Source organism: Myotis nattereri (genome assembly GCF_964212035.1).
Source record: "Myotis nattereri genome assembly, chromosome: 14".
In the NCBI taxonomy this organism is placed as follows: Eukaryota; Metazoa; Chordata; class Mammalia; order Chiroptera; family Vespertilionidae; genus Myotis; species Myotis nattereri.
In genome coordinates this window covers 29,804,552-29,832,448 of record NC_138089.1, presented here as the reverse complement: position 1 = coordinate 29,832,448, position 27,897 = coordinate 29,804,552, and the positions used below count along the sequence as shown (strand labels likewise).

Below are 27,897 nucleotides of genomic sequence, written 5' to 3'. Positions count from 1 at the left end.
TCCATTACTCTTTTTAAAGCTCTTCTTTCCTCTTGCCAAAATAAGAGGTCTTACAGATTCTATATGTGAGTAAAGATGGATATTTAGCCATGTATCTTTTCTTTTTTTTTTTAAATCCTCACATAAGGATATGTTTCTATTGATTTTAGAGAGAGAGAAAGGGAGAGGGAGCAAGAGAGAGAAACATCAATGTGAGAGCGAAACATCGATCAGTTGTCTCCTGTACACACCCCAACCAGGGATCGAACCCTCAACCTTTCAGTGTATGGGATAGCGCTCCAACCAACTGAACCATTCTGGCCAGGGTTAGCCATGTATCTTAACTTTCTATTTGGTTTTGAAAAATCTGAATTTCTCTTAGAAATTGTTATTTCTAGCTAAAAGGAATCCTTTTTTAATAACCTTATTTATTTATAAAATATGGTAAGGATTGTGAAACCATTTCCCGAAGGCATAATTGCAAGCAGAATTCTTCCTCTCTAGAAGAAGCTATAATTTGCTACTGTGACTCAAACAGAAGTTTAAGACAAGAAAAAAGTGCTGCGCACACATCCACAGATATTTGCAAATAAAGTGTTTCCTCATAACCTCTCAAGCATTCTCTTTGGTTAAATTCTTAAAAAATTAAGTATTGGTATACTAAAATCCCTTCTTAAGCACAAAATATAATTAAAACTTTTCCTGTTTTATCCACTGTACCCCATTTTAATGTTCTTTTCTTTCCTCTTGACAATAACTGTTGTTCAGGTCCCAGTTATACAGTATGGTAAATGATCAAGTGAGAGGCAATGTAGTGAAGTGCAAAGGATTTTAAAGTAGAAGTCAGAAAATTTAGGTCCTAATTGTCATATGTGGTTACTTTACTGACCTTGAATTTTATTTTTATAAAATGGAAATAAAAGTTAACATGTTGACTCATCTGATGTAAGAATTAAGTGAAATACCTTTAAGAATATTTTGAAAGCTGTTACATACTATCCAAATATAAAATATCTGTTTACCACCAGTTGATCCAGTGGCCATTTCCCTATATACACCTCTATGAAAAGGCAGATATGAAAGTTTTAAAGTACCAGTTTTTAAAAATAGTTTTAACAAAAAGCAAGATAATAGGCTTTGAGAATTTGATCTAAAATGAACTTTGAGTTATTTTAAGATGCAGTTTTTAAAAATCCATTCTTATGACCATTGTAAATTTGCTAAAGGATTTAAGAGCCCTAGCTCTCAAAAAGTAGAAATGTCAGCATTTGCTATGAGTTATTTTCATGAACGTGAGTTATAATCTTTATAGCTCTTTATTTTTTTAAAATATATTTTATTGATTTTATTTACAGAGAGGAAGGGAGAGGAATAGAGAGTTAGAAACATCGATGAGAGAGAAACATCGATCAGCTGCTTCCTGCACACTCCCTACTGGGGATGTGCCCGCAACTAAGGTACATGCCCTTGACTGGAATCGAACCTGGGACCCTTGAGTCTGCAGGCTGACGCTCTATCCACTGAGCCAAACCAGTTAGGGCAGCTCTTTATTCTTAAATTAAACTTACTTAGTAAAAGCTCACTATTTAAAATAAATTTGGAAAGAAGAATACTTTAGGGGGTGGGAAGAATGTATAACATTTTTCAAGTTAATATGGCACCATTGGGAATATTGTTATTTGGCCCCAAAACTGATCTAGGAATAGTTAATTAACTTTGTGAGTCTAGAAAACATAGAAAAGCAGTCTGTGATTCATACAGACCCTACTTGTTAGTGAATTTGTTAATTTGCGTAAGTTTTACAAAGTTTTATAAAAGTATGGAAACGAGAGCTATTTTGATAGAGCCATAGGAAAAAGCTATAAGACAGATTGAATTCAGGAGGAATTCCATCTAATAATTACTATTGGTAATTATGTCAGTCTATACCAACCAAGTACTTAATATACATTATCTCATTTAATCTTCAGAACAGGATTATGAGGTATAGGTAGCATTACCTCCATTTTACAAATAAAGAAATGGATTCTTAAAGGCTGAATGATGTCTCCAAAGTCACAGCACTATTAAGTGATGGAGCCATGATTACAATAGAGATCTTGGGTGATTCTAAAACTCTAACCACAGTGCTTTACTGCCTTTTACTGTTCTGTAAACAGTAGGAGGATACCTTAGGGAACATCTGAGTATTAGGAACACAAGCCTACTCAAAAAGATCAAAGAAAAAGGAAGGGACATTAGAAAGTTCCTAGGGAACTTTTTGAAGTATAATTACAGGAACTTCAGTTTGGCCAGTAAGAGCTAGAAAGTTGTTAGGCATTTACAGAGGAGCTGTATTTTAAGTAGAGGTCAGGTTCTTACAATAATAGACTAGATACTGTTCAAATAGTCATTTTTTTAAGTACTTCAATTTCTCATAAATTATACTAAAATATTGGATAATCGGTTTGTTTTGGTTGACCTCTACATAAAACAACTGGCTTGCATTTGAGACCATGGTATAGGTAAAATATATATTGTATCTGTAAACTTCCACTCAATGAGCAGTAGATATTGCAGGAGGCACATGGGAACTGATACTCACTGATTCATTGCTCCCTACTCTTATGCTCACTGTGCTCATTGAGTGTAAGTGCTCACTGTTTAAATAGTATTTATTTTCTTTTCATATTCATTTTGTAAAGTGAGTTAATTTTTTTCTCTCTCATTAACTACTCACTTTGCAAAATGAAAGGGAAAGGAAAAACTATGTGATGAGATTCTGTTTTATTCTTTCAAAATTTTTATTTATTGATTGACTTTAGAGAGAGAGGAAGGGAGCGAGAGAAACATTGATTTGTTGTTCCACTTATTTATATATTCATTGGTTGAATCTTATATGTGCCCTGACTGCGGATTGAGCCCGAAGCCTTGACATATCGAATGACACTTTAACCAACTGAGTTACCTGGCCAAGGTTGTATTCTTTTTGTATGTCTGATGAGACTGCATGTCTCTCCTTAGGCTTTTCTTCATAAATACACTCTTAATTTCTTGTTAACAGCTTTAAAAATAAAGGCCACAACAGTCTTTGAGTCTACATGATCATAAAGCCCCCTCAGTCTCTAAGATCTGACTCATTTCTCTGGCACAATTCAGAGAGAGAATCTGGCCAAACTTAAGTCAGATGTCCACTGCAGTCTGATTTGATATGACTGTAGGTAGTCACTACAGAGAAATCTGTTTTGGGAGCTTTGGGTAGGCATGTTCCCCAAGAAAGGGATTTGGGTAGAGGAAGTGATTGGTATCTCTACCTCAGAGGTTAAGATGTTTGATTTCCTAGTTCTACCACTAATAGTCATTTGTACCCAAAATAGTTGCTAACCTACAAGTAGTTGCCAGAGGATCTTCATCTGTGAAATGAGAACTTAGGATTCCCCAGGATTCCCTTCAGTTTCAGTAGCAAGATAAAAGTAATTTAGCCCTGAAATAAAAAGATCCCAGTAGTAGTAAGATGGGTTTTATACCAAAACAGTTGAAAAATTGCTATAAACTCTAACCTCTTACCTGGACTTGTTTCCCAGATGCTTTATTATTGCTTTTAATCATGTTAATTATTTTAACTCTAAAATCACTCTAATCTGCCTTCATACTCCACAGCGGGTCAGAGAGAGAGCACAACAGCTCTCACTAGTGTTGCCCATGACATTGTGTCACTAAGTCTAATGCACTTGGTCCTTCTCTTACATGGCTTTTCAGCAGCTTTTTGATATCGTTCACTACTCTCTCCTTTTTGAAGCATTCTCTTCTTTAGTTTCTGGTCATCCTCCTACTTCACTTGGAATTATTTGTCCACTAGAGGCCCAGTACACCGGTGGGGTTTCTTGCCCTGGCCTGCGGGGATCGGGCCGAAATGGGCTCTCCAGCATCCCCCGAGGGGTTCCGGGTTGCGAGAGGGCAGTTCTCAAGTGACACACCCCAGAGTCAGGCTCCCTCCTCTCTGGTTCCGGGTGCATCACCCGAGAACCGCAGCTGCCAAGTCACTGCAGTTTGGCTGCTCCTGTGTTGAGCGTCTGCGCCCTGGTGATCAGTGCGCATCATAGCTACCAGTTGAACAGGCAGCCGGTTGCTTAGACTTTCATATATATAGATATTCTTTGCTGCATACGTGAAATTAAATTGGATTGAGTTGGTGCCTCTTCCTCTAAATCCTCTTTTGGCTCTGTTATCTGCAGCCATGCTGTTAGCTATTTGGTCCTAGAACTCATAACAAACTAAATATTTCTTTATTTATTTCTTAGGTACTATGATAAAGAGCACGCCTTTATATAAGACTGATTAAACCAAATCTCTCATATGTGGAAGTTGGTACTCTCATTAATTAAGGGTGTTTGTCTCACACAACTTGTACAAGCAGTAAATCCAGATATACTGTCAATCACATCCTTTTGATGTAATTGCTTAGTTAATAAGTCTTTACCAACAAGCTGATCTTGAATTTCTGGGTCATGCCATAAGTTATTGTTTTTGTAGTTTTTCTTTTGTATTCTGTCCTCCCTCTTTAAGCATTTAAAAAAAGAAATGCATTGATTATAACTAATAAAATAAATCGGGGTTTTTTACATGCCCGTTAAGACGTATTGGAATTTGTAGGTTGATTTAAAAAAATTTAGCCCTGGCCAGATGGCTCAGTTGACTGGAGTGTTGTCCCATGCACTAAAGTGTTCTGGGTTCCATTCCCAGCCAGAGCACATCCCTAGGTTGTGGGTTTGATCCTCAGTCTGGGAGCATGCAGGAGGTAGCCAACCAATGTTTCTCTCTCTCCCCCTGTCTTCCTCTCTAAAATCAATAAAAGCATATTGCCCTGACCAGTGTGTTTCAGTGGTTAGAGCAGCCGTGGGCAAACTACGGCCCATGGGCCGGATCTGGCCCGTTTGAAATGAATAAAACTAAAAAAAAAAAAAAAAAAAAAAGACCGTACCCTTTTATGTAATGATGGTTACTTTGAATTTATATTAGTTCACACAAACACTCCATCCATGCTTTTGTTCCGGCCCTCCGGTCTAGTTTAAGAACCCATTGTGGCCCTTGAGTCAAAAAGTTTGCCCACCCCTGGGTTAGAGCATTGGCCTGGGCAACAAAGGGACTCAGGTTTGATTCCCAGTCTAGGGCACATACCTGGGTTGTGGGTTCGCTCCCTGCCCCTGGTCAGGGTGTGTGGGGGAGGCAACCAGCTGATGTGTCTCTCACATCGATGTTTCTCTCTCCATTGTCCATCCCTTCCTTCCACTCTTTATGAAAAATCAATGAAAAATATATCCTCAGGTCAGGATTAACAAAACAAAATAATAATAATAATAATAATAATAATAGGCATATTCTTCGGTAAGGATTAATTACTTTAAAAATTAAGAAATTTAAATTTGTAAACATGAAATAACAAAGGAATGAACCTTCTAAATCATAATAAATACTTCTTTAAGGAGAAAAAGAAAACTATCCATACATAAATAAGACATAGTAAATAAAACCTTTATTTTGCATCTGACAGGTAGTTGTGTGGAAATGGTTTACAGATTTAATTACTGTATATGAAAACATCTGTCAGAAGTCTAGAAATTGAGATATTTTCCCCTCATATGTTAAAAAGCTTACCAGTTGAAATATACTGAGTTCTTTTATGTAGAATATTTTTAAAATTTGATATTTTGTGATAAAAACTAAAACAGTGTTTAGACTCGAGATTTTAAGAGCATGCATTATATTTTGCTCAAATATCTATATTCATCTGAGTTTCCCAAACTGTATGCAGAAATTCACATATCTTCTATAGTGTACCAAGAATAACATAATATAAAATTAACATAACATTTTTCTGTGTGAAATTTTTGTAAAACTAATTGAAATGAAGTTAGCATATAAAATATTAAACTTTCAGACAGTACCAGAATAATGTAAGTTCCTAAATATTCTAATACAGATTAAAGTGATACAGTTGCATATATCAACCTAACATACTCAATGCTATGGAATACATAAAGAATAATACCTTCCAAGAATTTGGTTTCTTTTTCATTAAAAATAGAGAATATAGTGCCAGATATCTGATCATTCCAGTGTTTTCTGACATATATAAAAGGTATGTTATTGTGTTATTGAACCTCCCTTAAATATTGGATAAAAAAGTAGTCGTGGACCAAATCACATTGCATGTTTCTGATCAAACATAATTCCTTATCAGTCTTCTAGTTTCCTCTTTGTAGGCAATGGCTCTGTTTTCCTAGTTGCTTTTAAGATTTTCTCTTTATCTTATGGTTTCATCAGTTTTTACTGTGCTCTGTCTACTTGTTTTCTTTATATTTATCCTACTTGGGTGTTCCTGGGGGCACTTGAATCTTTATCTTAATGTCATTCTTCAGTTTTAGAAAATTCTAGGCAATTATCTCTTCATCTTTTTGGTTTTTTTCCCTTTCCTATTCTGTCTCCTCTCTTCTGGGACTACAATTACATGAATAATAGACTATTTGCTCTCTCTCTCTCTCTCTCTCTCTCTCTCTCTCTCATCTCTGCTTCATTTGTGAATATTTTCTACTGACTAATCTAGCCCTATTTTATTAATCTTTTTTTTTATAGCTGTGGATGATTTGCTGTTAAATACATTTTCATTTTGATTATTTTATTGCTTAATTCTAAATTTTTCATTTGATGCATTTAATAGTTTCCACTTATTTGCTAGATTTTTTTCCTATCTTAAACATTTTTTTCCTGTCATTTTTTAAAATTGCATTTCTTGGGTTGACATTGGATTGTTATGAATTAAACAGCTATTTTAACCTCTGTCAGTTACTCCAACATCTGCATCTTCTGTAAATCTGCTTCCTTTTGTCAGTTTTTTGTTTTTGTTTTTGGTGTTTGTCTTGTATTCTGGCATGCTCAGTAATTTTTGATGGAATGCTAGACATTGAAATATGAAATATTTGAGAAATAATTTGAAGCTCTGGATTTTTTTTTCTTCCTCCAGAGATTTACTTTTGCTTTTGGCATGTGGGTAGATTAGAGGTAGTTTATTTTAATCCAGTTAGGGATTTGGCTGATTCTATGCTAGGTTCCAGTCTGTAAGGACTGGTCTGTGTTCATTCTTACTCCTCAGGCATAGTCCCTCAGAGATTCTAACAGAAAGCCTAGGTGTTTACTATCTCCAATTTTTTTTTTTTAAATAATTTTTATGGACTTCAGAGAGGAAGGGAGAGGGAGAAACATCATTGATGAGAAAGAACCATCAGTCAGCTGCCTCCTGCATGCCCCATACTGGGAACTGAGCCCGCAACCCAGGCATATGCCCCCGACTGGAATTGGACCCTGGACCCTTTAGTCCGCAGGCTGACACTCTATCCACTGGGCTAAACCAGCCAGAGCACTATTTCCAATTTTTATCTGCCCAGCACCATGAGGCTGTGGAACGCTTTGATTAAGCTTGGCATCTCTGGCCACTGGGAAGTTAGGAAGACCCATTCAACAAGCTTCCTCAGATACCTCATCAGCAGCTTCTGATTTTTGTGTGTGTTTGGGGTGGAGGGGTTGGTTAATTCTCACCAGAGGATATTTTTTGTCTATTGATTTTTAGAGAGAGTAGAAGAGAGGGAGAGAGAGAGATGGAGCGAGAGACATTGATGTGAGACTGACACATAGATTGGTTGACTCCCACACATGCTCTGACCGGGGCCAGGGATCAAACCTGCAACCCAGGTACGTGACCTTGACTGGGAATTGAACCCTCAGCCTTCAGTGTGCAGGCTGATGCTTTGACCACTTAGCAGCACTGGCCAGGGTAGCAGCTTCTGTTTTACATCTCGTTGGCCAGAACTGTATCATATGGCTATCGTTTGCCACTATCCCTGGCTTCAAGAGAAACTAGAAAATACTTTGCTGAACTCATAACTGCCCTCTAAAAAAACAACTTGTTTTGCTACAATCCAGATATACAAAATGAGGAAAGGTTTTTGTGTGACTGTATTAAAGAATACCAAATTTTCTAAAATGTTCAAAGATTTAGGTTTCTGACACTGAAAAGTAGCTTCACATATTTTTTAAAACATTTTTTTTCATCTTTCTTTACTAAACAAAAGCAATACACATTGGTAGTAGAAACTTTAAAGTCTAAATGAGCAAAAAGAAAAAATCTGAAATCCTACCAACAAAAGTTAACTTCTTTCAATGTTTTAGTAGATGGAGTTGTAGTAATTTTATAGTGATATATGCACAAGTGTATTTTATAAAAATAAAATACAAATTAACATTATATTATATACCCTATTTTGTAACTTATTTCTTTTACTAAGTATCATGTACATATTTCCATATTAAAGTATACATTGAGGTAGTATTTTACAGTTTAGAAGTCATAATTTTTTAAATTTAATTCATAATGCTTTTTAATTTTAGTGTTCCACACTAATAGTGTGTCTTGTGTCTCCTATTCTATACCAACTCTTTTCTTGACCAGGTTAATACACAATTATGTTAATCTTGGCTAATACCAAAGGAATGTTATGTTTAACAGCCAGTGGGAGTAATGAACATGTTAAGTAGGCTCTGACTCAATGTTAATGATTCCTGGGAAAATCCCTTTAAATATCTTATTTCTAGGCTCGACTTGATACAGTGCAATGATTTTTAGTTATGAATGAAATTATTATACTTTTTCTCCCCTCCACTTTAAAGGTTTTTTTTTATTTTCTTAGAAATAGAGATTCTAGACATTCCTTGGAGACAGTAGGGAGTGCCTTGTCAGCATACAGTTTCTACCATAAAATGCACACATGTTAAAATAGTAAAACTGCTTTGAGATGCAAATGTTGGTATAGTTGGCTAGGCTCACTAAGTGACACACACATGCTGACAGGACAGCAGACATGATTTAAAATTCTACTTGAGTAATATTACAGATTACTACAGATCAAGGACCTCTTCAAGGTCATGCTTGAATAGCAAGAGTTGTGAATATTAAATACAGGACAACAAAAGATGTGTTTTATAAATTATACTAGAGGCCTGATAAATGAAATTCGTGCAAGGAACTCAGCCCTTGAAACCCCGGCTTCATCTGGAAGTTGGGATAGTCATTAGTCATTCTGCCATTTGGTCTAATTAGCATATTGGCTCTTTATTATATAGGATATGACTTTATAAATATCTGTGCCTAGATTTTTAGAGGAAGATTTGCTTAATTTAATTCTAAATCCATCTAACTGCTAATTTTACTACCACTGGTGCCTTTCTTTAGAGCTTGGCTTTCTCATGCAGTTTTTGTGTTGAGACCAATCAATATTTATTGCTCATCACTAACCCTGAGCTTTGTACTAGTATTTAGTGAATCTCAGATTCACTCTTGTCTAACAAATCCTCATAAAATAGTGAAGCTGATTCAGGTTAGATTTCTGTGAAAGAATATCTGAAAGGGTTTGTTTCAAAAAGGAACAGTGAGTAGATAATGAACTTTATTACCTCTAATGAAATTACTTATGTCATCAGCCCGTGGACATCACACCCCTGAAATCTCCACATGGCACCATGGGAATCTGCCTTGTCAGCTGGGTGGAGATAATCCAGCACCAGATTCTTAACCAGTGCAGAATTGCTCATAAACCAGTTTAGAATTGCTCATCGCCAGTGGCAGAATAGAAATATTAAGTTCTAGATCATATTGTTCCTAAGCCTTAGCTTCTTTAAAAGTTGATAGTTTGCTTTAAATTTATACTTCTGAATATTTTAAAATCCATTTATTAATGGCTATTTATAAAAGTGCTCCATTGTTTTTAGTATCCCATTTCTCCATCAGTGCTCTTGGCCATCTAGTGCTATCTTTTGTTTATTGTTTCCCCAACTAGACTGTGAGCTTCTTATATGTCAGTGGTTCTCGACCTTCCTAATGCCTCGATCCTTTAATGCAGTTCCTCATGTTGTGGTGACCCCCAATTTCATTGTTACAAATTTAACATTATTAAAGCATAGTGATTAATCACAAAAACAATATGTAATTATATATGTGTCTTCTGATGGTCTTAGGCGACCCCTGTGAAAGGGTCATTCGACCCCCAAAGGGGTCGCGACCCACAGGTTAAGAACCACTGTTATAAGTAGTAACTATGTGTTATATACATCTATGCACACCTACCCACTCCCACAGTGCCTCTTAAACTATAGTAGATATCCCATAAATCTATTATTTAAATATTGACAAAATTACATTACTAGTTTTAACTTAGTTTTATTCTTTTAGAATTGTATTATTTCTCTGTCTTTAAATGATACTTCCTCTGCCCTTATTGATGGTTTGTCTTTTCTGGGAAAAGCATTCTACGTTTTATAATTAGCTTTTATTTCAAAATTCCCTAAAACATAAGGGTTACCTGTCTTTGTAATCCATGATATTTGAGATACATAAATATTTGTTGAACTGGGCATAAGGTTCTTAGATTTGAATACCTAAGCATTCAAATGTTTGATATAAGCATTTGACTATTTCTTGTCTTTCAGATTTTGATCTACATTGCTGGGTATTAGTCATTTAATAGGTACTTAATTTGGGCAAAGCTATGTGTTAGGGATCACTAATATTTAGTGCATAACTAAATATAATGAGTTTCATTTGACAAAATATGTACCTTTAATATTTTGTCAACAAAACAGATTACTCAATTTATAACATTTTTTTGTCATTATAGGGTAAAGTTCACCTTGAATTAAAGCTGAATGAGCTGATAACAGAGAATGGAACTGTGTGCCAGCAGCTTGTTGTACAGTAAGCATATTTCTTTTACTTAAAATCAACTAGAAATAATTGTCCATTTTGTATTTTTTGAATCTTAAGCCAACTCACTATTTTAAATACTTTAGAAATTTTTTTTCAGAAATGAAACTATGCCATTTCCTTATTAAGTTGATTTCCAATTTATTTTCTTATATGTAGTCTACTCAGGTTCTGACAAGCCATTAATTAATTTAATCAATATTTATTACTGCATGTGAGTTTAATGATAGATTTAGGCAATAGGGTAATAGAGTATCACAGGTAAGTGTGTCTAACTAGCTGGCAGGAGGGAAATGGAAAGGCTTCCTAGTGGAGGGCCCCTAGGAACTCTGATACCACAGAGCAGAGCATAGGGACCTTGGTACTAAAACTAAATGCCTTTCTTGAGATTACCAGTATTAATTTTCACCTACTTTGAATCCTTTCCTCCTCTTTTGCCTTCAAGTCATTTTTTTAATCACCCAGACTCTAACTTTCTAATAGTTCTGGAAACCTGTTCCAGCCCAACCCCCAACCTTTTCCCTCCCACTCAGATTCTTCCTTTATGTTATTAACAAACTACCCAACATCCCTGACTTCCTCTGAATGTTTTCTCTATCTTTGTCTTAACTGGTATCTGACTCTCCCCTGAGATACTGTTTCCTCTACTGCTTTCTCAATCAGAGGTTGTTTTTTTGGGTTTTTTTTTTTACCATACCCGTATACCTTGGAGCCAGGAAGTAGGGTAAATGTTACTCTCCTATTGCTGCTCCAGACTATAATTTATTCTGTTAATTGTCAATACCCCAACTCCTTTGAGGTATCCTCTCTCCATATAAATATATATTTTTAACTAGAGGCCCGGTGCACAAAATTCTTGCATGAGTGTGGTCCCTAGGTCTGGCCGGTGATCGAAATGTGAGCATCTGGTGTGGAAGGGCAGGTACCAGCTGACCTCTAGGCCCCCCGCGTACCCCCCTCTACTTGAGTCACCAGGCCCCTGCCCTCTGCCGCCACAGCTGGTAGCCTTCTGCTGGGCAATTGGGCCCCCACTTGCACCCACCTTGACTTGGTGCTGCCCGCTCACCTGCTCCACCATCCCACCCCAGTGCCCCTCTCATCGGGGCCCATCAAGGCTGGCAGCGCCTCCATTGCCACCCACTGCCAGCGCTGCGTCACCATGCCCACCATGTTCCGCGTCGCACCCTGGTGGTCAGCGCATGTCATAGTGAGTGGTTGAACTCTCGGTCAAACTCCCAGTTGAGGGGACAATTTGCATATTAGGCTTTCATTATATAGGATATTAATGTATTTTTACAAGTACATTAATTACTATATATTTTTTACTTAATTTTTCTGAACTCTTTCAAAAGAAGGTTATATATTTTATGACCTTTAAGTATTTTAGTGTTTATTTCCTAAGAATAAAGATATTCTCTTAAAATAACTAATCATCAAACTCAGGAAATTTAACATTGTTCAAGTAAAAGTATAATCTGTAGTTATTATACTTAATACCTTAATCTACAGTTATTATATTTCACTTTCATTAACTGTCCCAGTACTGTCCTTTAGGATATTTTATTTCTCTCCATGAAATAATTTAGTCCAAGAGCATGTATTGCATTTAGTTGTTATGTCTCCTTAATCTCCTTAATCTATAATGGTTTTAGCTTTTCTTTATCATGGTATTAAGATTTTTGAAGCATACACAGACCAGTTACTTTTCAATTTAGATTTATCTACTATAAACAGTTGAAGATTGGTTTGCAGGTCGTTCTACCAAGACCAGTGATGGCAAATCTTTTGAGCTCGTCGTGCCAGCATTTTGAAAAACCCTAACTTAACTCTGGTGCCGTGTCACATATAGAAATTTTTTGATATTTGCAACCATAGTAAAACAAAGACTTATGTTTTTGATATTTATTTTATATATCTAAATGCCATTTAACAAAGAAAAATCAACCAAAAAAATGAGTTCTCGTGTCACCTCTGACACGCGTGTCATAGGTTTGCAATCACTGACCTAGACTGACAGCATATAGTGAAGCATACTCCTGTGCTCAGTTTGATTATGTTATACATTTAAAACACAGGTAGTTGGTTTGTTTTGTTTTTTTGCATTCAGTTTAATGTTGTTTCCCCCCATCTTTGTTGGTTTACTTTTGTTTTTTGAATATGTAGAATATTAGCATGATTTCAAGTCAGAACTATACCAAAAAGCATTATTCAGAAATGTTTTCAGTCCCTGTTCTCTATACGCTGATTTCTACCGCTGTAGTGTTGTTTTTTAATCCTTACCCAAGGATAAGGATTAAGTTTTAGAGAGAAAGGGAGGGGAAGGGGGGGGGGAGGAGAGAGAGAGAGAGAAATATTGATATGAGAGAAACATTGATCAGCTGCCTCTCGCATGAGCCCTGACTGGAGATTAAACCTGCAACAATTGGTGTACAGGACGATACTCCAACCAACTGAGCCATCTGGCCAGGGCTCTGTTCTGGGTACTCTGCACTCAATTTCCTTCAGTGGTTACATCTTACATAATTATAATACAATATAGAAACCAGGAAATGGGCATTGTACACTGTGTGGTGTATTCTGTATCATTTCATCACATATATAGATCTGTGTAACCACCACCACAGTTGAGATATAGAACTATTCTATCACCATAAAGATCTCCCTCATATGATTCCTTTATAGTCAAATCTATTCCTTTCCCCATCACCATCCCTAACCTTTGATTACCAGAGTTTCTTGTGGATAGAATATAACTGGGTCACTTTTTATATCTACTCTCCTAATCTCTGTCTTTTATTTATGAGTTTACCATTTGCTTTTAATGGAATTATTGATAGATTAGGCTTAAAGCTGTCATTTTATTTTTGTTTTGTTTTCTGTTCCCTCTTTGTTTTCTTTTTCCTGTGGGTTACTTGGACATTTTTTAGAATTTCATTTTGATTTATCTATAGTGTTTTTCAATCTATGGTGTATTTCTTTGTATAGTTTTTTTAGTGGTTGCTTTAGGTATTACATTGTACCTTTTTTAAAAAATCCCTTTAACACCCACCATTTGTAATATAATTGTTATAAATGTTTCCTCTAGGTACTTTGAGAACCACATCAAACTGTTATAATTTTTGCTTCAACCATTTAAAGTTAACAAAATTTTTAAAAGTTAGAAAATTCTTTTTAACCATATTTTTGCTCTTTCTGTATTCTTTTTCCTTCCTGTTGTTTCAAAATTCCTCCTTTTGTCACTATCTTTATGTTTAGAGAATTTCCTCTTTTTCTTTTAGGGTAGGTCTATCTATTGGTGATCCAGTCTCTTAATTTTTCTTCATCTAAAGATATCTTAATTTTTTTCTTCATTCCTGAAGGATATTTTCACTGCATATAGAATTTTTTGTTGACAGTTCTTTAAAAAAAAAAAAAAAGACAAGATAAGAAAGAAAAATATACCACTTTCTTCTGGCTTCCTGGTTTTTGATGAGAAATCTGTCATTCATATTGTTTTTCCTTTGCAGGTAATGTGCTGTTTCTCTCTGGCTACTCTGAAGATTTTTTTCTTTGTTTTTTAGTTTTCTGTGTATTTTAGTCTGACTGCTGTGTATCTTGACATAGTTTTTTTTTTTTCTTCCAATTTATCCTGTTTGGTGTTCACTCAACCTCTTGAATTTAAAAAATATATCTTTTTGCCAAATTTGGGGAATTTCCAGCCATTATTTCCTATAATACTTTATCAGTCCTGCCATCTTTCTCCTCTCCTTTTTGAGACGTCAGTGGCATGAATGTTAGATCTTCTGTTATAGTCCCACAGCTTCCAGAGGCTCTGCTCTTCTCCCCCACCCCAACTCTCTTTTCCCTCTGTTTTTCATTTTGGGTCATTTCTATTGTTCTGTCTTTAGGCTCACTTATTCCTTCCTCTGTCTTCTTCATTCTGATGTTGAGCCCATTTATTGAGTTTTTAATTTTTAATTATTATATTTTGAAGTTCTAAAATTTCCATTTTCTTATCTATATCTTTTATTTATTTGGTGAGAATTTCTCTTTTTTTGCCGAAACTTTTACTTTTTGCATTTATTTTAAACATGTTCAGAATTTCTCAATGAATCATTTTTATGATGGCTGCTTTCACATTCTTGCCAGATAATTTCAACGTCTATGTTATCTCAGTGTTGACATCTGCTGACTGTCTTTTCTCATTAAAGTTGAAGATTGCCCGTTTTTTTTGGTATGATGAGTGGTTTTCGGTTCTATCCTGGACATTTTGGGTATTATGTTCTGAGACTCTGGATCTCATTTAAATCTTCTATTTTAGCCAAATTCCTCTGACATTCTTCTGGTGGAGGAAGAAGAGTACCTATTCATTACTGTCAGGTAGAGGTAGAAGTCCAGGTTTCTGACTTAACATCTGTTGATTCCCTTGAGAAATGTTCCTTATTATTGCAGATTGGAATGATCGTAGTTGAGGCTTCCCTTAGTCCTCTCCTGTGACCACTCTCACTGGGGTGGGGAGGAGTCCTCATTACTGCTCTGTGACCTCTACTGACACCAGCGTTGGGAGGAATTAGTTACCCTTGCTTCCCACTCATCCTTCTCTGACACCATCCTGGCATGGAGGGGAGGAGTGCTTATTGCTACTAGGTGGAGATGGAAAGCCAGGTTCCCCATGTGGTCTCTACTGACACTGCTGGGGAAGGGGCTTGTCAGAGGTGGAAGTCTACTAGTAGATTCTCCCCTCGTCCTTTGGCCTCTGTTGATGGGGTAAGGGTGGAGCCACGTTGTTCTTCATGGTGTGATTAGAATAGGTGGTTATTGTCTAAAAATGATTTCAACTCAGTCTGGGATATATAAAGTACAGTAGTGCCCCTTATCAGTGGTTTCACTTTCTGTGGTTTCACTTACCCACAACCAATCACAGTCCAAAAATATTAAAAAGGAAATTTCAGAAATAAACAAGTTATAATTTTAAATTGCACACAGATCTGAGTAGCATGGAGAAATTTCACACCGCCCTGCCCATCTAGCACAGGATATGAATCATACCTTTGTCCAATGTAGCCACACTGTACTGCCCACCGTTAGTCACTTTGTAGCTGTCTCAGTTATCAGATCGACTGTCACATTATCGCAGTGCTTATGTTCAAGTAACCCTTGTTTTACTTAATGACCCCCAAAGCACAAGAGTAGTGATGCTGGCTGCTGGGAATCCGGATATGCCAGAGAGAAGCTGTAAAGCACTTCCTTTAGGTGAAAAGGTGAAAGTTCTCAACTTAATAAGAAAGAAAAAAATTGTATGCTGAGGTTGCTAAGATCCACAATAAGAATGAATCTTCTGTGAAATTATAAAGACGGAAAAAGAAATTCATGCTATTTTAACAAGAGAGAGACTACATTTATATAACTTATTAGAGTATTTGGTTATAATTATTTTATTTTATTAGTTATTGTTGTTAATCTCTTACTATGCCTAATTTATAAGTTAAACTGATCATAGTATGTATGTGTAATGAAAAACAGTGTATATAGGGTTCAGTGCTATCCGTGGCTTCAGGCATCCTCTGGGGGTCCTGGAATGTATCCTCCATGGATCAGGGGTGACTGCTGTTTAAAGAAAGCCCACGGAACTCATTGCTGTATCTTTCCTTGGGTCCCAAGATTTTTACTTGGTTTGTCTTCTCTTCACCTTTAAGATTTTTCTTATGTTTTATATATAATGTCCATGGTGTTTAGTTATATTATTAGGAGGAATAGGGGGGCATGCATCTACTCCATCTTGTCAATGGAACTGGAAACGAGTTGTTTTGTTTTGTTTTGTTTTTGTTAATCCTCTCCTAAGGATATTTTTTCATTGCTTTTTAGAGAGATTGGAAAGAAGGGAGGGAAGGGGACGGCAGGGGAGTGTGGAGAGAGAGAGAAAAAGATGGATGTCAGAAAGAGACATCGATTGGTTGCCTCCCATACATGCCCCCCAACAGGAGGGCCGGGATGGAACCTGCAACCCTGGTACCTGCCCTTGATCTGGAATCGAACCTGCCACACTTCGGTGCAAGGGCTGACGCTCTAATCACTGAGCAACACTGGCGAGGACGGTTGGTTTTTTTTCTTTTCGTTTGTTTTTGTGTTGGAGGGGTGGTTCTTTTTGTTAATCCTTACTCGAGGATATTTTTTCCCATTAATTTTTAGAAAGAGTGGAAGGGTGGGAAAGAGGAAAGAGAGAGAGAGAGAGATGTTAATGTGAGAGACATATCAATTGGTTGCCTTCCCTATGTGTCCTGATGATGCCTGGAAATGAACCCACAACCCAGGTACATGCCCTTGATCCAAATCAAACCTGCAACCCTTTGGTGTGTGGGCCTATGCTCTCACCACTGAGCCACACCAGCCAGGGCCCAGTTTATTTTTTTTAATGTTTATGAGTAGTATTCCATTATATGGAATTTGTTTATTCACTCACCAGTTCATTGTTTTCAGTTTGAGGCTATTATAAAGAAAGCTGCTGTAAATGTTCGCAAACTGGTTTTTATGTGGACAAAGACCTGTCTGTATTCTTTTTTTTTCTCCTCTTTTTCACTTAAGCCTCCATTGTCTATACTCACTGACTTGCAGCAACAGAATACCAGTAATAGCCTTATGGAATTCGTTGTCGCTTTCTCAACTTGAGAGGTACTTTGAAGTTTGTGGTATTCTGTTTTTCAGTAATGCTGAAGGTATGGTTTCAAGTGTTGTTTTCTGTGTGCTTCTTGGTTTTGAGGGGTTATGTGTGGAAAGATTCACATCTTAGCAGTAGCTGTTATTCCCTAGACATAGAAGCTCCTCACTGGAGCATTTCTTATACATCAGTAAGACCATTTTCCACTGGTCTTGACCACATTCTTCTTACCTGCTCCTATTTCACTTCCCTTTATGTCTTTCTTTTTTTAAATCTGCCACTATAATTATTTTCTTGCAGGTTCCCTAAATCCTCTGCTCTTCTCTTCATCACTGTTATTTATCTAGAAAAATCTTAATATTAATTAAACTCTTCCTCTGCGTTCAATCTGCACCTGAATATTGCTGGAGAAAAGGCACACAGTCAGACTGATTGTACTTTAAATTCATGACCACAAACCTTACATGGGTGCTTATAACTGCCCTGGGGTTTTACTGTGCTTCTCTAATGCACCAATGAGATTTTCCATCACTGCAGACTGTATATTGGTCACATCTTCCTGAATATAAATCTGCAAACCTGTATTGGCACCCATATTTTTGTCCTTACGTGTAATAATAGAGGAGGTGTTCCTTCTCTTATTGGGGGTGAATTTTTCCATCTGAGTTCTGGATTTCTTCTAGTTCCCCTACTTAGAGACTTTCTTTGCTCCTTCAGATATCCCTTCTTCTGTTTCATCCACTTTGCCCTCCCTTTTAGATTGTTCTCGTCATCATGTAAACATGTTCTAAGGTCTCCCATCCTAAAACACATACCTTTCAAGACCTTATCTCCACTACTCTCATTCCCATTTCTCTGTTCTCCTTCGAAGATAGATTTCTCAAAGTATAGTCCTATATAATAAAAGCCTAATATGCAAATCGACTGAACGGTGGAACGACTGGTTGCTATGATGTCCACTGATGACCAGGGGGCAGATGCTCAATGCAGGAGCTGCCCGCAGGCCCCAGGCCAGCCAAGGTGGGTGCCAGCAGGGGCCCCCTGATCGCCCCGCCAGTTGCCCCACAGATCAGCCCTGATCGCTGGCCAGGCCTAGGGACCCTACCCGTGTATGAATTTTGTGCACTGGGCCTCTAGTTGTCTAATAAATGTAAGTGTGTCTACACCAGAGGTCCTCAAACTTTTTAAACAGGGGGCCAGTTCACTGTCCCTCAGACATTCCACACATGCGCACTGCGGGCCCGGGACGAGTCGGCTGCTAAGCAGGACGTGCAGCCGCGGCAAAAACACCCGATGGGCCGGATAAATGTTTTTGGTGGGCCGCATGTGGCCCGCGGGCCGTAGTTTGAGGACCCCTGGTCTATACACTAGCTCAGTTCACTGAGAAGGCTTAGAAACAGTGTCACCGCAGTAGCAATGAGCATACTTAGCACCCATATTTTGGTTTCTAAATAGCATTCTCCAATCAATATTGTCTGGTAGATCTTTCTGTGGTGATGAAAATGTTTTGTATCTTAACTGCCAGTATAGTAGCCACTAGCTATGTGTGTGGCTATTAAAACTTGAAATATGGGTAGTGCTACTAAAAAACTAATTTTTTCTAATTTCAATTAAATTTAAGTAACCACAAGTGGCTAATGGTTACAGTATTAGCCAGAGCTGCACCAGTAAAAAGAACTTGGACTTCTTTTTAGCAGTGGCTAATTTCAAGGCTTGGGCAGAGAAGGAAAACTGAACGGTTTTAGGATGGAGGAGACTGAGATGTGACAACTAAATGCAATTGAGATCCTATTTTGCATCCTGGACCAGAGAAAGGACATTGGTGAAGTTTGAGTAAGGTCTATAGACTAACATTGTATCAATGTTGGTTTCCTATTTCTATAAATCTACTTTGGTTACACAAAATCTTAATATTGGATGATGGGTATACAAGAACTCTATATATTATTTTTTATAACTTTTTGAAAGTCAAATTATTTCAAATGATAAGTTTAAAAAATGTGTTTATTACCTTGTGCAATCAACCCATGTCTTTTTCCTAAGTTCCAAACTCATATGTCCACCTGCCTTTTTGGCACCTTCACTTTGATATCTCACAACATCGCAATTTAACACATTTAAAACTGAAGTACTGATTCCCATATCTATCCAGCTCCTCCCCACAGCCTACCAAATGGTATCACCATCCACCTAATTGCTCCATGCATAATTCTGGGAGGCGTTTAAAATCTCACACATTGGATCCATTTCTTATTGATTCTATACAATAGTTCATGAATTTTCTAATTTTTAATAATATCTACTGATGTCCTTATTTCAAACTACCAGTCATTTCCAACCTTGACTATTTCAGTGGTTTCTTCGTCAGTCTTCAACTCTGCAATGCATTCTCTTTATAGCAACCCAGAGTAATCTTTTACGACATAAATTAGATTATGTCATTCCCCTGCTCAAACACGTAGTGATTTCCCATTGCATTTAGAATAAAGTGCAAGTCCCTTATCTTGGCCCACAAGATCCAGCATGTTCTGACTCTGCCTGCCTCTTTGATTTCATCTTGCGGCATGCTTTGTTTAGTAGTCCCTATGCTTGCTGGCCTTCTCTCAATTACTCAAATGTGACATACTCTTCCAGTTTAGAGTTCTACAGAAATGTGCTGTTCTTTTTACCTAGAATGCCCCTTGACCATTCTTTTTTTTAGCTGGTTCCTTCTCACCCTTTAGATTTCAGCTTAAATACCACTTATTTTGAAATAGGCCATTCTATTCTTTTTCCTTCATAACACTTACCACTATTTGTCATTACTATTTTTTTCTTTATTGCTTACCATCTACTCCTTCAAGTGGACTCTCAGCTCCATGAGGTCAGGAAACATGTTTGTCTTGTTCACCTCATCACCCCATTACCTGACACTTAATAGGCACTAAATTTTTGAAACAACTAAATGAAAAAAGAAGGTAACATTTGTCTGGAAGAATCAGCATGATGAGTGTTTGTGTGTGTGTGTATATAATTAAAAGCAGTTTGATATTACTTAGTATGTGTAGTTTGAGTCAAAGATTGGTCTGAAGTTGGTGAAGTAGGCTAGAGCTAAATCTTGAGGCTCTTATGTACCATATGAACTTAATGATGGAGGTTGAGGTCAGTGACTGGAAACCTTTCTGCTTTCCTAATGTAAGTATTTAGCGCTATTCATTTTCTTCTAAGTACTACTTTAGCTACCTCTCACTAATTTTAATAGGAATTTTCATTTTTATTCATTTTAAAATACTTTATAATTTATTTTATTTTTCAACTTATGGATTATTTAGAGTGAGTTACTTCATTTCCAAATATTTGAGGATTTTTCAGATATCTTTTTGTTGTTGCATTCTAATTTAATTCTGCTGTTGTCAACATATTTTGTATGATGTGAATACTTTTAAATTTACCCAGACTTGTTTTTTGCCCCCAAAGACTATTTTTTTTTAATTTTAGTAATTATTTTATTTAGTGGAACATATCTAATATATTATTATTTCATCACGTAATCAACATATAAAAAACTATTAATGAGATATGTTACTGTTTTTCCATACCATGTCTTTGCAATCTGGTGTGTATTTTATACTTAGAGCACATCATATTTTGGAGCAACTACATTTCAGGTGCTGAATAGCCAGATGTGGTTAGTGATTATTCTACTGAACAGCACAGTTCTAGAAATTTTTTATTAACAGTAATCTGCTAGGTGCTTACAACTTATAAAGGGGGCACCCAGAAGAAGGCATCAAGAAGTTTGTGTCCTTCAAGTGAATACTATTGCCAAAAGCAATACTAGGGAATATTTTCATATTTCAGTCAATTTTTAAAATTAGTCTGAATCATCAAGAAAATGACATTTGTCTTTGAGTCGCTACTGTGAATTTAAAAATAATATATTTTTTGTTCTCTATGAAATAATTACAGTTAACATGAATTTTTCTTAAGGTCTTTAAATATAGCCAAAACTATGGCTAGGATTGAAAATTTTACTTTTTTTTAAAGCAACATTGTTTTCTTTTTTTCTTTCTGTTTTATTTTTTTTAATTGTTTTATTGCTTAAAGTATTACAAAGGGTATTACATATGTCTCCTTTTTCCCCCCACCCTTGACAATCCCCTGGCCTCCCCTACCCCCCAGTGTCTTATGTCCATTGGTTATGCTTATATGCATGCATATAAGTCCTTCGGTTGATCTCTTACCACCACCCCCCCTCTTTAGCCCCCCTACTCTCCCCAGCCTTCCCGCTGCAGTTTGACAATCTGTTTGAGGCAGTTCTGCCTCTGTATCTATTTTTGTTCATAAGTTTATAATGGTCTTTATTATCCATGAATGAGTGAGATCATGTGGTATTTTTCCTTCATTGACTGGCTTATTTCACTTAGCATAATGCTCTCCAGTTTAATCCATGCCGTTGCAAATGGTAAGAGTTCCTTCTTTTTTACAGCAGCATAGTATTCCATCGTGTAGATGTACCACAGTTTTCTAATCCATTCATCTACTGATGGGCACTTAGGCTGTTTCCAGATCTTAGCTATGGTGAATTGTGCTGCTATGAACATAGGGGTGCATATATGCTTTCTGATTGCTGTTTCTGGTTTCTTGGGATATATTCCTAGAAGTGGGATCACAGGGTCAAATGGGAGTTCCATTTTCAGTTTTTTGAGGAAACTCCATACTGTCTTCCATAGTGGCTGCACCAGTCTGCATTCCCACCAGCAGTGCACGAATGTTCCTTTTTCTCCACATCCTCTCCAGCACTTGTCGTTTGTTGATTTGTTGATGAAAGCCAGTCTGACAGGTGTGAGATGGTACCTCATTGTTGTTTTGATTGGCATCTCTCGGATGATTAGTGACTTTGAGCATGTTTTCATATGTCTCTTGGCTTTCTGAATGTCCTCTTTTGAAAGGTGTCTGTTTAGATCCTTTGCCCATTTTTTGATTGGATTGTTTATCTTCCTTTTGTTAAGTTGTATGAGTTCCCTATAAATTTTGGAGATTAGGCCCTTATCAGATATGACATTGGCAAATATGTTTTCCCACACAGTGGGTTTTCTCGTTGTTTTGTTGATGGTTTCTTTTACTGTGCAGAAGCTTTTTATTTTGATGTAGTCCCATTTGTTCATTTTCTCTTTAGTTTCAAGTGCCCTAGGAGCTGTATTAGTGAAGAAATTGCTTCGGCATATGTCTGAGATTTTGTTGCCTTTGGATTCTTCTAGAATTTTTATGGTTTCCTGTCGTACATTTAAGTCCTTTATCCATTTTGAGTTTATTTTTGTGTATGGTGTAAGTTGGTGGTCTAGTTTCATTTTCTTGCATGTATCTGTCCAATTTTCCCAACACCATTTATTGAAGAGACTATCTTGACTCCATTGTATGTTCTTGCCTCCTTTGTCAAATATTAATTGAGCATATTGGTTCGGGCCAATTTCTGGGCTCTCTATTCTATTCCATTGATCTATATGTCTGTTCTTGTGCCAGTACCAGGCAGTTTTGAGAACAGTGGCTTTGTAATACAGCTTGATATCTGGTATTGAGATCCCACCTACTTTGTTCTTTCTCAGGATCGCTGCAGCTCTTCGGGGTCTTATTTTATTCCAGTTGAATTTTTGGAGAGTTTGTTCTAGATCTGTGAAATATGCCATTGGTATTTTAACGGGAAGTGCTTTGAATTTATTGATTGCTTTGGGTAGTATGGACATTTTAATGATGTTGATTCTACCAATCCACGAACACGGTATGTTCTTCCATCTGTTTATGTCTTCCTCTCTCTCTTTTTTCAACGCCCTGTAGTTTTCTGAGTAGAGGTCTTTTACCTCTTTAGTTAAGTTCATTCCTAGGTAGCTTAATTTTTTTGGTGCGATGGTAAATGGGATTGTTTTTTTAGTCTCTCTTTCTGAAAGTTCACTATTGGTGTATAGAAATGCCTTAGATTTCTTGGGGTTAATTTTGTATCCTGCTACATTGCCAAATTCATGTATTAAGTCTAGTAGTTTTTTGATGGAGTCTTTAGGGTTTTGTATGTATAATATCATGTTGTCTGCAAATAAGGACAGTTTTACTTCTTTTCCAATTTGGATGCCTTTTATTTCTTCTTGTCTAATTGCAATGGCTAATACTTCCAGTACTATGTTGAACAGGAGTGGTGAGAGTGGGCATCCCTGTCTTGTTCCTGTTCTTAGGGGAAATGGTGTTAGTTTTTGTCCATTGAGTATGATGTTGGCTGTGGGCTTATCATATATGGCTTTTATTATGTTGAGGTATGATCCTTCTATTCCCACCTTGCTGAGAGTTTTTATCAAAAACGGGTGTTGGATTTTGTCAAACGCTTTTTCTGCATCAATTGGTATGACTATGGTTTTTTTCTTTCAATTTGTTTATGTGATGTATCACGTTTATTGATTTGCGGATATTGTACCATCCTTGCATCCCTGGGATAAATCCTACTTGGTCATGGTGTATGATCTTTCTGATGTACTGCTGGATCTGATTTGCTAAGATTTTGTTGAGGATTTTGGCATCTATGTTCATGAGGGATATTGGCCTGTAATTCTCTTTCATTGTATTGTCTTTACCTGGTTTTGGTATTAGGGTGATGCTGGCTTCATAGAATGAGCTTGGAAGTGTTCCTTCCTCTTGAATTTTTGTAGTAGTCTGAGGAGGATAGGTTTTAGTTCTTCCTTGAATGTTTGGTAAAACTCCCCTGTGAAGCCATCAGGTCCTGGGCTTTTGTTTGCTGGAAGCTTTTTGATGACTGCTTCAATTTCTTCCATAGTTACTGGTCTGTTGAGATTTTTAGATTCTTCCTGATTGAGTTTTGGAATGTTGTATTTTTCTATGAATTTGTCCATTTCCTCCAGGTTGTCTAGTTTGTTGGAGTAGAGTTATCCATAGTATTTTTTAACAATCATTTGTATTTCTGTGGGGTCTGTTTTTATTTCGCCTCTATCATTTCTGATTTTGTTTATTTGGATCCTCTCTCTTTGGTTCTTGGTGAGCTTGGCTAGAGGTTCATCAATCTTGTTTATCCTTTCAAAGAACCAGCTCTTGGTTTCATTGATTTTCTGTATTATTTTTTTCATCTCTATATCATTTATTTCTGCTCTAATCTTTATTATCTCCTTCCCTGTGCTCACTCTGGGGTTTTCTTGTTGCTCTCTTTCTAATTCTTTGAGATGTAGAGTTAGATGATTTACTACCATTTTTTCTTGTTTTTTTGAGACAGGCCTGTAGAGCTATAAACTTCCCTCTCAAGACTGCTTTCATTGTATCCCATAGGTTTTGGATTGTTGTGTTTTCATTGTCATTAGTTTCCAGGATGTTTTTAATTTCTTCTTTGATCTCATTTGGTAACCCAATCAATATTTAATAACATGCTATTCAGCTTTCAAGTGTTTGAGTATTTGGGGTTTTTATTGTAGTTTATTTCTAATATTATGCCCTTGTGGTCTGAGAAGATGCTTGGTATGATTTCAATCCTCTTGAATTTGGGGAGACTTTGTTTGTGACCCAATATGTGGTCTATTTTTGAATATGTCCTATGAGCACTTGAGTAGAATGTATATTCCGTGGCTTTGGGGTGAAATGTTCTGAAGATGTCAATTAAGTCTATCTGATCTAGTGAGTCATTTAGGATTGCTGTTTCTTTGCTGATTGTTTGTCTAGAAGATTTATCCAGTGATGTCAGTGGTGTATTAAAGTCCCCTATTATTGTATTGTTGTTGATCTCTCCTTTGATATCTTCCAGGAGTGTTTTTATGTATTTGGGTGCTCCTGCATTGAGTGCATATATGTTTATCAGGGTTATATCTTCTTGTTGTATTGATCCCTTTAGTATTATGAAGTGGCCTTCCTTATCTCTTGTTATGGCCTTCACTTTGAGGTCTATTTTGTCCGATATAAGTATTGCTACCCCAGCTTTCTTTTCATTTCCATTTGCCTGAAAGATATTTTTCCATCCCTTCACTTTCAGTCTGTGTGAGTCCCTTCTTCTGAGGTGGGTCTCTTGTAGACAGCAAATGTATGGGTCATGTTTTTTTTACCCATTCAGCCACTCGATATCTCTTGGTTGGAGCATTTAGTCCGTTTACGTTTAAAGTTATTATTGAAAGGTACTAGTTTGTAGCCATTTCTTTTTTTGTGTTGCTGTTTTCTTTCTGAGCTTTTTATTTCTTCTTTTTACACCAGTCCCTTTAGCATTTCTTGCATTGCTGGCTTGGTGGTGATAAACTCCCTTAGCCTTTTTTTGTCTGTGAAGCTTCTTATTTCCCCTTCAATTTTGAATGATAGCCTGGCTAGATAGAGTATTCTTGGATTCAGTCCTTTGCTTTGCATCACTTTGTAAATTTCCGCCCATTCTTTTCTGGCCTGATGTGTTTCTGTTGAGAAATCATTTGATAATCTAATGGGAGATCCCTTGTATGTAACTTCCCGTCTCTCTCTTGCAGCCTGTAAGATTCTCTCTTTGTCCTGAACATTTGCCATGGTAATTATGATGTGTCTTGGCGTGGGTCTTTTCGGGTTCACCTTGTTTGGGACTCTCTGTGCTTGTGTGACTTTATTCTTCCCCACCTCAGGGAAGTTTTCTGATATTATTTCTTCGAATAGGTTTTCTAATCCTTGTTCTTTTTTCTGTTGTTCTGGCACCCCTATCATTCATATGTTGTTTCGTTTCATGTTGTCCCAAAGCTCCCTTAGGCTCTCCTCCTGTCTTTTAATTTTTTTCTTCAATTACAGTTCAGTTTGGGTGTGTTTTGCTTCCTCGTCTTCTAATTCACTAATTCGGTCCTCCGCTTCTCCTAGTCTACTGTTGAAACTTTCAATGGTGTTTTTTATTTCAGCTATATCGCTCTTCATTTCTTCTTGGTTCTTACATAAGTTATTGATTTTTTCATTTCTTTCTTCTTGCTTCTTGCATAAGTTGTTGATTGTTTATGCACTCTAGGACCCTTAATTTGAATTCTTTTTCTATCATGTTGCATACCTCTGTATCACTTAGCTGCTTTTCTGGTGAGTCCTCCTTTTCTTTCCTTTGGGGTTTTCTTTGTCTATCCAGGTTTGATCTCACTGACATATCTAGATGTTGAGTCGTTCAGTGGCTGCTCCCTGCGTGGCAGTGGCTCCTCGGGCTGTGGTTGCTCCTCGGGCAGTTGTGGTAGCAGCTGCTCCTCAGTTGGCATCAGCTCCTCTGGTGGGTGCTGTTCACAGCTGTGGTGGCTCTTCTGGCTGGTGGGGGGAGGCTTCACATATAGCTGCTGTTCCTCAGACAGAGGGTGTGGTGATCAGGAGGGTGCTGTTGTTTGGATCTGCTGCGTTAATTTAAAGGCACAAAATACAACACAATAAGGCACCACGTACCAGGCACTGAACACAAATGTATTCATGATATTAATAACCCCAAATAAAGGTGACCACCCTAGCTAAGAGAATTAGGGGATAAGAAAGAAAGAAGAGAAAAAGGTAAAAGAGAAAAAAGAAAAAATATAAAGAAAGAAAGGAAAAAAAAAGGAGTGCCAAAATGAAATTGGGAAAAAGGAGGGGAAAAAAAGTAAGAGAGAATGAAGTAGAAGAGGGGAAGAGACTATTTATATGAGGAGAAAACTCCAATAGCACCGCCACTAATCCCAACAAATTCCAGCAACAGATCCCTGGAGATGAATGCAAACTACAAACAACCAATAATATCAAGCAAGGCAAGCGAAAACAGAAGCACAAAAATAACCGGGGGGTGAGGGGGGGGGGGCAGGAAAAAAAGGACCAACCGAAAAAAAAAAGAAAAAGCAAAACAACCTCACAAACAATCCTAAAAAAAAAACCCAATATACTCAACAATCAAGCAAACAACACCAAAACAATAGAGAGAGAAAAGAAGAAAAATTTGGGATAGTGAAGAAAGATAAGGGAGAGGTGTATAAGGATTTAGAGCAGGGGATTGGAAATAGGATATATAAGTAGGGTGAAATTTTGATGGGGTTAAAAGAAGGAATAGGGAAAATCTAAGGCAGGACTAGGGTAAGAGAAACAGGACAACAAAAGGGGAAAAGTGAGGAAGAGGGTTTTAGTATAGAGATAAAATTGAGGTAGAGAAAAATGATGCTAAAGGAACGATGAAAATAGAATGTAGAACACTAATCCCAAAATAAAATAAAGAGAAAAGAAAATGGCACTTTAAAAAATGGTAAAATGGTAGCAGTAATAATACTGGTTAGAAATAAAAATGTAATTAAAAGGGTAAAATCAGGTGATGAAAAAAGAAAAAATTGGTTTCTTAGTTAAAAGGTGAAAAAATAAAAATTTGCAGTAGTGAAGGTCCTTCTGTTCTTCTACTCTTCAGTCTGGCACGCCTTAGTCCTGCCAGGTATTCAGGAGAGTGTTGAATTTCCCTGCGATACACTGTTCCTCCGTGTTGTAAACCACAGTCCTGATTTTAAAGCAGGCCGTATTTGTTTCCCAGATTGCCTTAATTTGTGTTTAC

The 27,897-nt window shown here is 36.9% G+C and overlaps 1 protein-coding gene across 6 annotated transcripts in view; it reads left to right on the top strand.

Annotated features, from left to right (window-relative positions):
* RASA2 (RAS p21 protein activator 2) overlaps nt 1–27,897 on the top strand; it is a 129,412-nt gene that overhangs the window by 43,892 nt on the left and 57,623 nt on the right. For all 6 annotated transcript variants that reach the window (XM_081106125.1, XM_081106124.1, XM_081106123.1 and 3 more), the window contains exon 5: nt 10,683–10,759. In XM_081106125.1, the coding sequence (XP_080962251.1) occupies nt 10,683–10,759 (77 nt within the window). The remainder of the gene's footprint in view (nt 1–10,682; nt 10,760–27,897) is intronic.